This window comes from Coenobita brevimanus, chromosome 66 (assembly GCF_032717465.1).
Source record: "Coenobita brevimanus isolate Jiangsu-jjx chromosome 66, ASM3271746v2, whole genome shotgun sequence".
In the NCBI taxonomy this organism is placed as follows: domain Eukaryota; kingdom Metazoa; phylum Arthropoda; class Malacostraca; order Decapoda; family Coenobitidae; genus Coenobita; species Coenobita brevimanus.
The window spans coordinates 33,082,998-33,101,029 of record NC_137019.1 but is presented as its reverse complement, the minus strand read 5'-3'; the positions used below and the strand labels follow the sequence as shown (position 1 = coordinate 33,101,029).

At 39.8% G+C, this 18,032-nt stretch overlaps 1 protein-coding gene across 1 annotated transcript in view; it reads left to right on the top strand.

Moving 5' to 3' along the window:
• Positions 1-18,032, top strand: part of LOC145405334 (uncharacterized) — a 361,863-nt gene that overhangs the window by 285,486 nt on the left and 58,345 nt on the right. The window contains exons 5-6 of the mRNA XM_080276746.1: positions 3,733-3,892; positions 7,414-7,492. Of these exons, the coding sequence (XP_080132872.1) occupies positions 3,733-3,892; positions 7,414-7,492 (239 nt within the window). The remainder of the gene's footprint in view (positions 1-3,732; positions 3,893-7,413; positions 7,493-18,032) is intronic.

Below are 18,032 nucleotides of genomic sequence, written 5' to 3'. Positions count from 1 at the left end.
TTTACTTCCCAAATGAAACAGGGGTGACCCTCATGTGTCATAAGCGCCCTTCTCATGTTCGAACATTCAGTTATTTGCACTGTTTAAATAACAGAACAGGGGAAGGAAAAACAAATGAATAAAAAGAAATCCATACATCAGATTACTGGCGTCCTCCATTCATGAAAAGTCTGTAACAGTTGGACTTGAACAGCTGTAGGTTGAAATCTGGGGGGAAACAATGCCAGGGAAGCGAGTTCCGGAGGTGCAGTTCGGGGAATAAAAAAATTCTGATAGGCACAAGTTCTGCAATATGGCTGTGTGATATTCCAGTCATCAGCGCTACCTGATGCCCGTGTAGCACGAGACAAAGCATGGAAGGGTAACACAATGGACGCAACTTCGTCTGAGCACTTGTCATAAAAGTATCTAATATGATGCAAGGGAAGTAACATTTCTTCTTACTTGTAGGGGAAGTAGTTTATTTAAAACTGCAGGGTTATTAATAATTCCAACAGCTTTGTTCTGAATTTTGTCTAGTTGTTTTAGTGCGACCTCTCCACATCCATTCTACACGGGTGTGCAATATTCTAGTTGAGAGCTCACGTGACTCCTATAAATCATAGCTATCAGCTCGTCAATGAAGAAGTTACGGACTCTGTACAATAATCCATGTTTCTTTGAGGCAGTTTTAGCAAGTGATCTGACATGAGAGGTCCAGCTGTGGGCATTGTTAAGTGAAACACCGAGAATTTCAATACTTTTGGATATGGGAACATTGGTATCATTGAAGGCAATGTATGCATCTCGCAATATCTGTCTATTAGTAAACTGTATATAGTTAGTTTTGCTACATTTAAATGATACAAGGTTATTTTGTCCCCATCCATTGATCTTGGATCAATCTTGATTTAGGGAGATGGCTGTACTGACTTGAAAGTTAGAGATATTAAACTTTGTAAATGGGTGTTTGAGTGTGAATGAACTGTGAAGTATTGAGTCATCTGCATATGAATGGATGACACTGTGGGTGACAGATAAGAGATCATTAATATGAACTTGGAATAGGGTTGGCACCAGAACGGACCCTTGTGGCACCCCGGCGTTAATTTAGTGGAAATTGAACTATACATCATCTATTTTACTCTTATTTTTCTGTCGCTGAGATATAAGGAAAGCAGAGGAACAAAAGAAATTAGTCCATAGATTGGGAGTTTGGCTAGTAGGGAACGGTGCCACACACTGTCGAATCCTTTAGAAATATCAAGGGCTACTGCAAGATTTTCTCCATATTGGTCAATTGATCGATGGATGGTATGAGTCAGGGGACTGAGTATATCAATGGTGGATCTTTTGTAGCGAAAAACATTGACTATCACTAATTAAGTTGTTGGATTCAAGGTGTTTAACTATGTGCATATTAATTACAATTTCAAATACTTTACTAAGAGAAGATGTGATAGCTATTGGTCTGTTATCGGAGGGATCAGAGGAACTTCCAATGTTTGGAATTGGGTGGATATTGGCTTATTTTCATGAATTAGGGAATGAAGAAGTACGTATGCATAGTCTGAATAATTTAGCTAGAACAGAGGCAAGTTCTTGGGAACACTTCTTTAAAACAACTGGAGGAATTCCATCTGGGCCTGGAGCTTTGTTGGTTGGTATATTGTCAAGGATGGATTTTACTTACCTAGTCTGTATTTGAGGTGGAACAATTTCGGGAGAGTCAAGTTCTACTACTGCGACGTTCTGGCTGACTTCCTCTAAGGTAGAATTTCTGGCAAATGTATTAGCAAGGATATTCACTTTACCACGTAGGTCAATTGTAATGTTGCCATCTGATGATTTTAGTGAGGGAATGGGTGATGACTTGTTAAAGTTATTATTGAAAGAACTGAGAGTTGACCAGAATAATTCTGTTGTCATTAGGACTAAGTAGTTTTGACGCTTGATTTTGAAGAAAGTTTTTTTTTTTTTATGCAGTTTCGGACTACCGTGAAGTACATAGTAACCCCTTCATGACACTCCCTAGTCATCGACACATTGCTTTCACAGCTAGCCTGTCAACGGATCTTCGTCCATTGACTCTCCTTATGTATGTCTCCTTTAGACACCTCTTTGTTATCCCAGATCGTATGAAATTACTTACTAGCTCAATGAGAGTGAATTTACTTCCTGGGGTCCTTGTGCCTACCTTTTTGTTTGCCCTAAGTGTGTGTGTGTGTGTGTGTGTGTGTGTGTGTGTGTGTGTGTGTGTGTGTGTGTGTGTGTGCTGGCCTTTTTTTTATTAAACGTATTTCGTCCAGATATAGTATTAAGTCTCGGAAGCAGGCTCAATCTCAGTCACCTCCTGAACAAACCGTTGCTTAGCCTGCTCTGCACACTACGGTGTAGCATGGTTAGGTACATGTTAGTTAGCTCCCATTTCAATATATATAACCAAGAAAACTCACTTGAGTGGTGGCCGAATGGTCTACCGGTCCCACAATGTAAACTACAATTTTTATGTAAATATTCGTTCTTAATCATTATAGTGTATACTAATGTTGTTTATTATGAGTTCATACAATATTTCATCATATGTTGTGGCAAACCTGTTGGTTGACTCCAGTTAGTCACAGATTTTACTAAGGTCAGCGTTCCATCTCAGAGATGTCCCACACTCTGTTCACCAGGGCAGACTATCACAGACTTTCACCAGGGTAGGCTGCCCTCTATTCTTTAAGCCGAATATAATTTCCATAATATAGTCTACCCACCCTTCCTAATGTTTGGCTTTATCCTCAAGATGAACTTAACCAGCAATACTTGCTATCATAAAATTAACCAACTTGCTACAGGCATTCGAGCTGACGATGGCAAACAATTTCAAATATTTTTACCCTAGTGGCTGGTCACTCGTTTGACCCAGTCTATCAAAGGTACTAACGATGTTTGCGATTTTAAGCTAACCTATCACGGACTTATAAGACAAGCGTGCATGGCTATCACCATATTACTTTAGAATAACTTCACCTGATCTATCACCATCCATCGACGTTCAGCATCCCATTGATCTTAACCCTTTCCCTCCTCACCACCTAAGCTTAGGGTTACACCCTTTACTGAATATCACCCAATAACGGCGTCCCTTGATGGGGTTATACATACAATACTTTCCTCCAATAATCACCAGAGCATTCACCCTCATGTTCACCTCCAACTGAGCAGCATCCAAAATCAACAAGGAATCCCCTCCTGTTCAGAGCAGTGTGTAAAACTAGCTCACTCCGACTAAGGAGGGGTGGACCATGTGAGAGTGATAGGGAAAAGAGGGAATGAGCACTGCCTCTACTAAAGAGAGGTCTTCTCGGACCAACAGTCTCCCTACTCCTGATATTGGCTCTTTCAGGCCGTCCCCTGGGAGGGACTGGTAAATGCTATGCGAAATCACCTTAAATATGCTTGGTATATTTAGGTAATCTGAGCCACATAGATCTGTATGATGCTGGTCGAAATCTTATAAGGTTAGCAATTTACAGCTGAAGTGCGATATGTTAATCAGTTCATAAATGTCAACAACCAACTAACCAACCAATCAGTCAATTAAGCAACAAAACAATCATTAAATCAAGCAACCATTCAATTATCCATTCAGTCAATTAGACCAAAAACGAGTCATTCAAACAATGAAGCAGTCAACAATGCTAACCATTGAGATAACACACTAATCAGCCTATGAACGGGTCATTCAGTCCCTACTCCTTTCAGGTTCTACGGGCGTGTGACAACGAGGTGGGGTCGCTGCAGCACGTGACTGCAGTGGTGGGTCGGCTGCGGCAACTGCGAGAGATTGTGCTGGTGGGCAACCCAGTCACCGCACACAGGCGATACCATACTGCACTGGTCCTGGCTGCCTCACACACCCTCGGTCAGGGAGTGGGTCACTAGTTACAGTGGCAGGCAGGGGTCATACAGGCATTCTGGCATGGGTGCTATAGAGGCAAATATGGGTTTTACAGACAAACAAGGGATTATGCTTATGCAGACAGGGGGTTATATGCAGACAGGAGATTATGCAAGCAGGCAGGCAGGAGTACAGTCACGCCCCAGTAAGTGATGGCAGAATTTGAGATTGCTTCGGTCACTCTGCACTGCCATATGTTCAGTGAAAACTTAGCAAATAGAAGGTAAAACGTCTGTGCCTTCTTCATGTTATATCAGATAAAATTTATAACATGTAATAGGCATTCACACTGAAAGTGTGGAATGTATTCGAGCAAGTGAATGTGTTCGAACAAGCAATTGATATATAATTTCAATACTTGACGAAATGTAACTAATCTTAATTTGCTTCCCTGACATTTTACTGCAGTTGTCTTGAGAAAGACAGCAACTTGCTAAGCTGTACACTGTAGTAAAAGTATTCAAATGCTGACTTTGCTTTTTGCTCACTCACAAAAATTACTACTGTATCACCAAATCTTGTGGTGCGCTCCGATTCGAATCAGAAATCAGAAATTAAGAGTTTCATTCGTTGATCAGGGTAGTGTATTAGTCTGACTCTAATTCAGTCAAAAATTTCCAAAAAAAGCCAAACAGAAGGTATTGTTTGTTTTGAAAAGGAAAACCCTGGTTGCTCTCAGCAGTAATCAGAAAACACTGTGCGCTACTCACGCAACCTTAGACTGTTACTTCTTGTGCAGCCAGCTCTTATGCTAATCTACCTTATAAAATAATCGTTTCCTCGATTTAGGGAAAAACTATTGGGAATTATGGGTTGTCTAAGAAATGAAAAAATTGAGGATTGTCATGCGATTTCCAAATTGGTGTCTATCTTTCTTGTAACTTCAAAATTGACTGCGATATCCCAAAAGTTCGCTCCTTTAGTACAGAGTTTTCCTCCCAACCCCTGCCCCCATTTCTTGCTGATGCGATAAATCTTTCACTCGGGTACATATGTCGGAGGTCCAAACTGTGACTCGCTTTGCTCGCTTGAACAATTATATCTCGTTAAGAATTATGTAAAATGAATAACATGAGGCAGTGATATATTAGAAGTTAACATGTAAGTTGAATGAATGTGTAATGTATTACTCCGTGCGTGGGATGCAGTATAATCCCATGTTCCTGATGTCTTTGCTTCCCAGGATTTCAAGTACAGATGCTCTAGTTTCGAAGACCAGCTAAGGAAAATTCTTGTGACTGCGTCGCACTACCTTATTTTCAATTGATATGGTGATGACATAGCAACAATAAGAATGCCACAACAGTGATATTAGTCTTAGTAAGGATACCTTACTTGAGGTAGCAGCAGGACCATTCTCCCTTTTATTCTTTGTCTTCCCTTCACTTATAACAGTTATAATTTGCTACTTTATTACCATTTGATGCATAAAATTGTTCATTTGTAATGAGGAATGACAGATTTTACCTTTTTCTCTTACACTAGGCAACAGAGGATCAAAATATATATTTCATATCTCTTGCAATGAAAAAGCACATGTTTTTGTTCTATCTTTGAATCTGTAATATCTTTCTTTTTAAATAAACCACAATGTTCTGCATAACTGAAAATGCTGATTTGGAAGTTTTCAACTCCGATTTATTTATGAACCTCTGCATTTTATGACTCTTTGCCAGTCTTTTAGGCACTGTGGATAGCCTACTATGCTATGGCTCCCCAAGGAGCTCCGACTCCGGCTGTTTTCGAGGTTCTTTCTTTATATTTCATTCACTGATATTTTCTGGCTTATATTTAATCTTCCAGAGATTTATCTTACTAGAAAACTGAACAAATGCAGTGTAATAACTGCATATATATATTTTTTGTAAAAGTTGCATCCTCTCGTGTTAGTTGATCGAACCATCCAAAATATCCTACTTACGCCGCTTTCCCGCTTTCTGTCGTCGTCCATGAAAACAACAGAAACGGAAAAAAATGAATAAATTTTTCTCTAGGATTGTAGCGCAAATTGTTTTATAAATAAAAATAACACATTTTAATTGTCTATTGAAGGTTTTCTCGTTACCACACTAGACTGAACTCCTCAAATTATTCCTGACTCCGTGAGAGATAATTGTGAAATTTCAGTTAGTTCCGTTTAGGATTTCCTATTATCATGATTAACGAGCTGCTTCCTACAATTTTGATATATACCAGTACTTTGGCATTTACTTATTGTTTTCTTTAACGATTTTAAGTAATAGGTTTCACCTTCTAGAGATATAAGAAAGAGTATATGGCTAACCGAAATCTTCTGGATACTCTGCCGTCTCTTCTTAGGCCGTCTGTACCTGAACCCAGGCAGGGGGTTATTTAGTCAGGTAGTGGGTATACAGGCATGTAGACAAGTTATAGAGGTTCTCTCTCTCTCTCTCTCTCTCTCTCTCTCTTTCACTCTGTATACCTTTATCTACGGATAATACCTCGCATGTGTATAATCAGATTACCTTATTTCTGTTTTAATCATTTGGCGGAATCCCAGCAGTCATTTTTTTTTTTTTTTTTATCTTTTATGGTGACAGACACATGCAAAGAATAGGCTTTCCCTCTTTCTCAATGAGAAGTCTCTCTTAGGTTGAATAAAACCATCTGAAGATATAAAATATGAAACCGAAAGGTCGTCATTGCGTTGAATATATGAATAATTCTGAGGGAAGGAATAATGTCTGTGCTGAGTTGGTGAGCGGCATCGGTAAGTAAAATCTGTGGTGGTCGTATGCCTTTAACTAAAATCGCGAAGGGGAAATCAAACCTCCAGTAACTGACAATAAACTGTGAAGCACATGATCTGCCCATTCATTATCACTGCCAGTTGCACTGTGTAGTGTGAGATGCAGGCTGATCAAGATAATAATCATAGAACGTTCCATAAATGTCCTTCAAAATATGTGGAGTTTCCATCTCATCCGAGGTTTAATTTTAAACCCCCAGTAGGACGATGTCCTACTCAAGTGAAACTGTTCTACGTCAAGACGATTATATTCAAATAAGGAATGACTTTTCGTCAGAATAGACTAGTGAAAACCATATCTAACCGTTGAATCAGCAAACTCTCCCTTACGCTGAATATAATCGTCTATAAATAGCAAGAATAAAGTACAGAAGATCGTTGGATTGAAGGGGATAAGCATACGGTGTTAAATGAGTGTGGCTCATGCTCATAAGCGGTGGAAGGACGAGGTGATGATAAATATTGAGGAGCGATATCAGCTACTTATGAACATCAGCAGTCCGCATTATAAACGAGGGATGTGTTTCCAGATATCAACTTTTTCCATACATTACTGGAAAATCAGTTCTAAGGGTAGCAATGAAACTTCTTCGGGCAATACTTCCGAAGCAAGGAAAAACAAAAGAAAAAAACTGTATGAATGGGACGTAGTTAACTTCGAAAAGGCGACTCGTAACGAGAGTTTACTATACCAATGACGTCTTTCTACTAACAGAGGTGGTGGACGGACGTGAGGTGACGTCGCACAGCCGCGAGTTCCTTATCCAGGCTCAACGACATCGCCGTATGAGCAGGTGAGCCAACGAGTGTGAGGTGAGGGGAGGGAGGGGTGGTGGGGGGTAGATGGGTAGGGAAGCGGGGAGTTGGAAACAGGGAAGGGAAGGAGGGGGAATGAGAAGTGAGTATGGAAACAGGAAGTAGGAGTGACAGAGGGCTCGATTAACTGACACGTGCAGTAGTGAGGTGGAGCCACGACACCGAAGGTTTGAATCATATGTGAATAACTGGCTCATTTTATTGGCATGCTGTTGATTGTCCTTCTGCCTTCATGCTTTGTCATTCTTTCTGGATCTCAGTTCACCCCACATAATTAGCAGGTAATATGGTTTAGGATGTTGACGATGTCTGCTTTACTTCCATTAGTCCTTAATGTACTTTCCTTTTCTGCTCGCTATTTGCAGATCATTTTATTCAATTCAGGAGAAACCTCTCGTGGTGAAGGTGTGAATGAAGACTGTATCTAAACCCCATTCGTAAAATTTCTTCCAAAATGAATAAAATAAGAAAGCGTTAATAACACCAATATTAAATATGTCATCGATTTAAGATACAACATGCAATGGTAATGTTAAGGCAGTATGAATACAAAGTTCATTTTACTTCCTACTAACTGCTGTCCTATATATCTAAACTTCAACCAAGCTCCAGTTCTATCTATCTATCTATTGCCAGACGCCTCAATCCCGTTTGGGGTGACCACAAACAAATCGCCTCCACGTCGTCCAGTCCCCCGCCATTTCACTGCCCTGCTCCCAACTCACACCCCCCTCTCTCATATAGCTCTCCACCCCATCTCTCCATCTCATCCTCGGCCTCCCCCTCCCTCTTCCCCCCTCCACCTCACTCACATACACTCTCTTCGTCAGTCTTTCACCCTCCATCCTCTCCACGTGGCCAAACCACCTCAGTGTGTTCCTCATAACACTTCCTATCACATCCACATCCACACCACAACACTCCTTTATATCCTCATTCATCAGCCTGTCTCTCCATGAGACTCCACAGGCTTCTCTTAAATAACTCATTTCCACTGCTCTCACTCTTGACTTGTGTCCTTCCAACAATGTCCAAGCTTCACTTCCATACGTTAGAGTTGGTATCACAATACTGTCATGTAGTAACTTTTTCACTTCTATGCCTACTTTCCTGTTTCTTATCACTGCTTTCAGAGAACCAGCAACCTTTCTTCCCTGCTGTACCCTTTCAAGCACTTCACCCTCCAGACCTCCATCCTTACTCATCACACTACCCAAGTACTTAAACGTACTCACATTTTCCAATTCCTCACCATCCAACCTCACTGTACATTCACTGACTTCACCTCTCTCAAAGACCATCACTTTACTCTTCCCTACATCCACCTTTAGATTCCGTTTCTTGCACACTCTCCCAAATTCATCCACCAAGCCTTGCAGCTCCCCTTCGTCTTCACTCAACAACACAGTATCATCTGCAAACAACAGTACAGGGAGTTTCCAAACACTATCCTCTCTCACCAGGGCCACTCCAAAATCCACTACCCTACCTTGTACCTCTTTTATTACCCCATCCGTGAACAGATTGAACAACCATGGAGACATGACACATCCCTGTTTCAACCCAACCTACAAAGAGAAAAATTCAATTAGTTCACCATCCACACGCACTGCAGCCTTAGCACCATCATACATACTCTTCACAGCATTCAACAAGTTTCCACCTACTCCATATATTCTTAATACTTTCCACAATCCTTGTCTATCCACCCTGTCATATACTTTCTCCAAATCCATGAAAGCCGCATACAACTTCTTTCCCTTCTCTAGAAACTTTTCCACTAAAGATCTAAGAATGAATATCTGATCTACACAACCTCTTCCCTTCCTAAAGCCTCCCTGTTCTTCTCCAACTAATTTCTCTGTTCTTTCTCTAACTCTGTCAATAAGTATCCTACCATACACTTGTCCTATTATACTAAGTGGAAAAGATCTAAGAATGAATATCTGATCTACACAACCTCTTCCCTTCCTAAAGCCTCCCTGTTCTTCTCCAACTAATTCCTTTGTTCTTTCTCTAACTCTGTCAATAAGTATCCTACCATACACTTGTCCTATTATACTAAGAAGACAGATGCCCCTATGGTTACCACACACTTCTTTTTCCCCCTTTTAATCTGTACAAAGGAATAATTATACCTGACTTCCAATCCTCCGGGACTCTACCTTCCTCCCAGGCCAATCTGCACATTTTCCACATCCATTCCACTACTATCTCTCCCCCATGCTTCAGCATTTCACCACACACTCCATCAATTCCTGGGGCTTTCCCCATTTTGACTTTCTTCATTGCTTCCACAACTTCTATCCTACTGATTTCTTCCTGTCTTCTCACCTCCCTCCTTCTCCCAGCCATTCCCCAGCCACTTATACTCACATTACTTCCATCCTGTGTGTTCAACAATTGCTTAAAGTGTTCTCTCCATCTGCTCACTTTTTCTCCCTTCTCCACTAGTAATCTACCATTTTTATCTTTCACTCCCCTGCTAACCTCACTTCCACCCTGTCTTACTCTTTTCACCTCTTTCCAGAACATCTTCTTACAGTCCCTCCACTTTACACTCAAATTCCTTCCAAATTCCTCATCCACTTTCTTCTTACTCTCTCTTACTAGTCTTTTCACCTCTGTCTTCCTTTCTGCATATAACTCTCTCTTCTGCCTCTCAACTTCTTCCACGCCCCTATTTCTCTTCCATTCATTGTATGCTTTCTTCTTTTGTGCCACAGCCTGTCTCACCTCTTCAGTCCACCATGCTGTTCCTTGCACCCCCCTCCGTCTTCTCTTCCTCCCACACACCACATCACACGCTGCACATATTTTGTCTGCAAATATCCTGCACACACCTTCCACGTCCCTCTTCTGCTCTAATTCTTATTTGCCCAATCGTTCCTCCACTTCTCTCTTATACTCTGCCTTTTTCTCATCCTCTTGTAACCTTTCCACTCTCCTTGCAACTACTCCTTCCTCTCGTCTTTCCCTTCCTCTGTTCGTCCATCTTACTTGTATCCTAATTCTGGCCACCACCAAGTAGTGGTCAGAAAGTCCACTCTCCCAACCTGTATAATCTCTTGCATCCATTACACATCTTCGCATCCTTTCGTCCACACACACATAATCAATATTGCCTTCCTTTCATTCAGTTCACCACCCACCCTTCTCATCACTCGCCATGTATACCTGTGGATCATTTTATGCCTGAAGAGGGTATTGGCTATCACCAACCCCCTCCCAGCACAAATGTCCACTAACCCACTGCCATTCTCATCTATCGCAGCATGCACACCCCACTCACCAACTATTCCATCCACCTTCACATTCCCTACTTTACCATTCATATCACCGATCAAAAACACTCTCTCATTCCTTCCAAACTTTTCCATGCACACTTCCACATTTGTCCAGAACTTTTCTTTCACTCTGCTAGCACGATCTTGCGTTGGCGTATACACACACACAGTCGCCCACATTTGTATTCCAACTTTCAACTTTACCCACACAATCCTTGACCCAACTGATCCATACTGTCTTATGCTCTTCATCCATCTTTTACTCACAACTATACATACTCCTTCCTTTGCCCTCTCATTCTTACCTACAATGCACATATACCCCATCCATACTCCCATTCTCTCACACTTTCTCCTCTCCATTTTGTTTCAGTCATTCCACATACATCCACTTTTGCACCCTCAAGCACCTGGACAATCTCTCTCTCTTTCACCTCATCATTCACTCCTCTTACATTCCACGTAGCCATTACCAAGTCCTTTGTCCGGTCCTGGGTCGTCATCGTTTGGTCAGTCCTTGTCCGAGGCTTCTTGTTTGTTTTTTTTAGTTAGTTGTTTTCCGGGGATGGGCACTAACCCTCTACCAACCCTTTTAGTCGCCTTTTACGACAAGCAGGGGTACTGGGGGAATATTCTTGAAAAAATCCCCAACCCCCAGTTAATTATCCTAAATTGCCATACACTGGCAACTCTTCACTTTAAGTATAGACTGACACAATATTATATATTATCTTACGTGTTGTATCGGGTCCAAAGTTCTCAGCATAGAGAAATGGTTTGTTTCTGAAAAGTGATAGCAGTCTTTAATATCTAAGTCAACGGACAATCTTACGTTACGTATCTGGCTGCACCTGTCCGCACACACAATGATTGCATAAGGATAGTGTCTGTTCCACCTTCCTGCCTCACAGGCTAGGTAATGTCCGCTCACACGAAACTATGTAAATGGTAACCTGTGTGTCTCATTAATTGCGTGTCTCTCTTTATAAACACAATGGAGAGAAAAGTTTAGATTAATATCTTGTAAGTTATACGTTTTGAGGAAATACTGCTTGCGATGCTATTCTTCACATTCCTCATTGCCACACTCAAATTCTTCACATTAGTCTTTATAAACTCCCTAATCTGCCTGCTTGTAACAGTGTGTTCATAACAGTCTTAATTACAAATATTAAAGTATCATCTTCGGAACGAAAGAAATATTGTTTATGTGTAACTATATCGTGTAAAGGCAGATATCCTGATCAAACATAGCATACATTGTTACATGTAGATGTTCTTACCCCAAGCAATTTCTTTAAACACCAATTATATGATTTAATAATTGATTTAAGACCTGCTCCTACCCGTGATTGACATCCATAAATAAGTGATGACATCAGAGCTGCGTCGAACACTCTTCTCTTCACAATGAATGGAACATCATTATTCTTCCTGATAAATGGCACAAAATTAAACACGTCGCATCTTCGCATTAGCATGGGCTTTAATGGCTGATGAGGTGGAATCATCACTCGTAAACGGTGAACCTAAATACACATACATATCGCTGCGTTCCACCACTAACTCGTTCATGACTAAAGGCTTCGAGTCCGTATCATTACCATGAATCACAAAAAATTATTTTAGAATGGTTGATTTTCATTCCGTATTCGGTACAATAATCTTGAAGTAAAGTTAATTTTAATGCCATATTTCGCCTAGTTGTGGATAGGAGCACAGTATCATCCATAAGAACCAAGATATGCAACCACTGCAAAAAGCCATCATACTCACAACCCTCCTTGATTAATTGTATAAGAGCATCTACCAAGTCAATAAATAAGAGGCAAGTAATGGGTGATCCCTAACACCAAGAGTTAACACACACACACACACACACACACACACACACACACACACACACACACAGATCTTCTTCTTTTTTTCTTCTTCCTCCTCCTCCTCCTCCTTCTCCTGCTTCTCACGGCAGCCATCTTGGAATAACGTGTTTACCAGCACTCTACATATCCAAGTGTTTTAACAACAAGTTTGAGTGAATATTGGTCTGAAAATGAATAGATAAGTGTATAAGAGTCCTAGACATATTTCCCCCGTGTAAAGTATTTAAATAGATTTCATGTAAAAGTTTTTGAGCGGGTTAAAGGTGTAAAGCGTTCGCGTGTCCCTTTGTTTACATTATATTCCCACCCTCTGCATCGTCTTCCTGGCCTTTTCCTCCTTTATTTCTGGTCTTAATCATATTATAGTTTATTTTTCCGCAGATCAAGGTCAGTTAGAACGATATCTTAGCAAGTAGAATATCTTTTCTCATTGGAAAATGGTGTTAGTGTATTGAGAGTGTCTTTATCAACCAGCTCTCTTTGTTTTGGTTCCCACTGTCAGCTGTGTACTTGTTAGCACTGTAAAGTCTAGCAAGTATTAACTGAGTTGCTTGCTGGTTTAGTGCAAGTAAATAGCATTGTCTTTTGTGTAGAGTAACAACTGTGTGTTTGATGTTACACCAGTGAATTAGTTTTTACACCATAAACAGTTGTTTACTGAGTGGAGCTAGGTTTTTATTTTGTTTTTACCCTCCATTCCATTGTTATTTTTATTTTCCCTTTTTTTCTCCCAGTAAATCAGTTTATAGTGTATTTCCACAGTTCATGGTAAGTTAGATTATACCATAGCAAGTAGATTTTCTATTCTACTGTATTTACACTTGTAAAGACATTTCATAGTAAGTTTGGTTATACCATAGCAGGTAGATTTTTTTTCTTTATTCATTTACACTGGTAAAGAAATTTATGGTAAGTTAGGTTGTACCATAGCAAGCAGATTTTCTATTCTTTTACACTGGTAAAAGAATTCATGTAGTTGGATTGTACCATAGCAAGCATATTTTCTATTCTTTTCACACTGGTAAAAGAGTTCATGTAGGTTTGATTGTGCCATAGCAGGTAGATTTTCTATTCTTTTTACACTGGTAAAGGAAGATAATATATAAAAAGTAAGTGAATCTCCCTAGAAATTCAATATTTCATTTATAGAGTAAGTTATCCATTTGTAACAACATCGCTTAACCAGTTGTATATTATTTATTATTTTTGTGGTATTTTGAATATATTGCTGCAAAATGCCATCCATACTGAAGGTCTGCCAGGAGTGTACCGGTCGTTTTGCGCCTCAGTATTTTTCAGATTACTTTTTGACATCTGTTTGCAAACTATGCATCATGAGAAGAGATTTAGAAAATGGTTTAGCAGAATCGCAGAGAAATTACAAGGAACTCAAGGCAGAGTTTGAGACACTGAAAGAGTTTGTAGTGGCAAACGTAGGAGTCAGTGACAACACTCAAGAAGGAAGACGCTTACAAACTGAGCACGTACAAGCCCCCGTCCATCAGGCAGTTACAAATGATAGTGTACCAGTATCTTCCTCACCCAGCAATTCAGTACTTTCCTCACCAAGCAAAGTCCTCTTTACTATGGTAAGAAATGGTGCAAACCCCGGAAAAGGTACGAGGAAGCACCTTACCATAACTACGTACAATCGCTACCAGATCCTTGCCAAAGCAGTTGATGAGACAGAAGAAACAAGGCTTATTGGGGACTCTACTGTACGCGGTCAGCTGGAGGAATTTTGTGGATGTGCCCCCAGCAGCAGAAAGAGGTACTGTTTTCCAGGAGGTGGACTATGTGATATCACAGAAGCCTGCGATGAGGTCACAAAAGACGCAAATGATGAAACTCTATACATCATCCATGTTGATACGAATGATCTAAAGCGCAATTGATTGGAGGAATTACTAGCAAAGTATCATGAAATGATCAAACGATTCAAAACTAAGTCTATTAATGTGATAATATCTGGTATACTCCCAAGGATCAAGGCAGAGAATAGTTTTTATGATAAGGCCTTCAGCACAAATAACCAACTCAAATCTCTCTGCACGCAATAGGGAGTTGACTTTGTCAATCTATGGGGACCTGTTTTATGAGCAACATACTCTATTCCAGAAAGATGGTCTCCATTTGAACTTGGTAGGAGCGGCACGGCTAGGTACACTTTTACACGATAAAGTTGCCCCCTTCAAATAAAAAAACGCGGCACGTCCAGGAGCAGTAAGCTCAACGTAAATATATACCTGCAAAGTCAGTTCATCAACTGTTTGGGACGGAATTAGAGTCTGCTATGTTAATGCATGTAGTCTACGTAACAGGTTTGAGGATTTAGAATCTATTATTTACCTAGAAAATTATGACATTGTTGGCATCACAGAGTCCTGGATTAACACATCTGACCGTGACTTTCTAGTGGAATACTCATTAACAGGGTACAATATTTTAAGCTGTGAGTGACCACATTGAGCTGGTGGCAGTGTTTTACTATGTGTGAAAACTAGTCTCCACTCCCTTGTACTATCCAAACCCAGTATTACCAACATAGATGCCAGTTATGTTCAGCTAAGTATTAATTCTCACAAAATTAATATATGTCTCATCTATCGTCCTCCAGCACAGTCACCTGAGACAGATGAAAAACTCTACGATCAAATTGCGGAAATTTGTTGTCAAGAGGATAGCGTAATTTTTGGAGACTTTAATCTACCAGTAACAAAGTGAGGTGAACCGCTGATGGCACACTCAGGACAAGTGCTTTATACGAATCTTCAAGAAAGCACCCTTTCCCAACACGTAGAATACCCAGCGAGAGGAAACAGTATCGTAGACATCATCTTGACTACAAATGATAACCTAGTCAACAACATTGAAATCAGACCTGAGTTTAGTTCCAGTGATGATCGAATTATACAATTCAATATTACTCCTGAAAAAGTTAAAAAAACAGTGAGCAAAGAAAAGGTCCCAGATTATCGTAGAGCTGATTTCACCAGGCTCAGAGGGTACTTGAAAATACAGACTGGAATGAAATGTCTGAAACCGATGACATAAACCGAGCATGGAAAATATTCACCAAAAAATTTAATGAAGCGGTAAAGTCATGTGTGCCACTATGCAACAGGCATCCAGCTGGTAATAGTAAACCAAAGTGGTGGGCCAGTAAAATTAAAAGTAATTTAACAGCCAAAAAACAGGCACACCATAAATATAAAACTACACAAAATAATGATGATAAATTACAGTACGAAAATCTACGCCGCATATCATACAAATCAATACGTACAAATCAAATCCTAAAGAATTTTACAGTTACATTAGAAAGAAAAAGGTTATGACTACATCAATAGGTCCTCTAGAAACAAACAATGGCAAACACAGAAAATGAGGTTGAAATGGCGAACATTCTTAACAATTACTTTGCGTCTGTTTTTACAGTTGAAAACACCACCAGAAACCTACTGTTACCCACAAACCAAGCAAATAGCAGTCCTTAGTAACTATGCTATCCATAATAACGATATTCTTTCAGCCATAAATAGTACGAACATAAACAAAACCCCTGGCCCTGATAAAATATCACCGAGAATTCTCAAAGAAGCAAAAATGAGTTACTGCTGCCACTCTCTGTCTTATTCAATAAATCGTTAAGTACTGGGAAAGTTCCATGCGAATGGAAACTAGCAAATGTATCACCAATTTTCAAAAAAGGAAATAAGTCGCACCCAGGAAATTATAGACCAATCAGCTTAACATCAATAGTGTGCAAGTTAAGGGAAAAAATCATAAGAGATAAAATAGTTAATTATCTAGAAGAAAATAATATAATTAAAGTCCTGCAGCATGGATTCAGACGCCGTCGTTCACGCTTAACTAACTTACTGGACTTCTTCCATGATGTTTACAAATCATAAGATGACTCAAGAGCAGTAAATATAATTTACCTTGACTTTCAGAAAGCATTTGACACTGTCCCTCACAAGCGTTTCTTGAACAAAATAGAAGCACATGGAATAAAAGGGAATATGCAGAAATGGTTACAAGATTGGCTTTCAGACCAAAAACAGCGAGTTGTGATAAATGGAAAGGAATCCAAATGGCGTAATGTGATCAGCGGCTTTCTCCAAGGCTCAGTACTTGGACCGATACTTTTTATTATCTTTGTAAATGATATTGATGAGGGTCTTAATTGTAAAGTATCCAAATTTGCAGATGATACTAAAATAACCAGTAAAGTAACTTCAAAATTACAGTGGCAGCAGTTACAAAATGACCTTAATACTTTAGCAAGCTGGGCAGAAAAATTGCAAATGAAATTCAACACAGAAAAATGTAAAGTACTTCATATTGGAAGTAACAACGTCCATGCGAAATACAAAATGAACAATATCCAGTTATCATGTACTGACAATGAAAAGGATCTTGATGTGATAATATCAAATGACCTAAAACCAAGTAAGCAGTGCACTGAGGTGGTTAAAATTGCAAACAAGCTGGTGGGTTATATTGGAAGAACTTTCGAGTTTAAATCGGAAAAAGTCATACTTGCCTTGTACAACTCATTACTGCACTCCCATCTTGAGTATTGTGTGCAATTTTGGTCTCCGTACTACAGAAAGGACATTGAAAAATTAGAGAGAATTCAGCGAAGAATCACAAAAATGATACCACGACTTAGAAACAAACCATATGAGGAACGCCTTGAAGAACTTAAATTATTTAGCCTAACGAAGCACAGGTTAAGAGGGGACCTTATTGAAGGTTTCAAAATCATGAAGGGATATGACAACTTAGACATGAAAAAATATTTTGATATAGATCAGTCGAGTCAAACCAGAAGTAATGGCTGCAAAATTATGGGAAAGCGTTTCCAATCCCATGAAGCAAAATACTTCTTTAACAGAGTTGTAAATATCTGGAACAGATTACCCTCAGATACCGTGAACAGTATCTCAGTTGAGACATTCAAAAACAAAATAGTCAAGTATTTGCACGAGGATCCTCAGCTGACTCTTTTTCTGTCCGAATAACTTGCTTTTATAGCTATGTATAAGTTCATTCCCCTTTTGTCTACAAGACACCCCATAAACAACGTACCCGTACAGAGTGTCACGTTACGTCATTGTACGTTTTTCAATTTATTCAATGCAAATATAGTAATATAAGCACAGATTAGGATCTGCACAGATAGCCCTGAGTTAACGGTCACTACTCTTACTTTCGACCTGTGATGGGCTGTGGATCACTGAGGGTCCCTGTTAGTCAAGTGACCACCATCAGGATTATTTTAATGTACCAGGGGTCACTGCTTCAGGAGGAAACTTGCGTACTTGGTCCACATGGGAGAG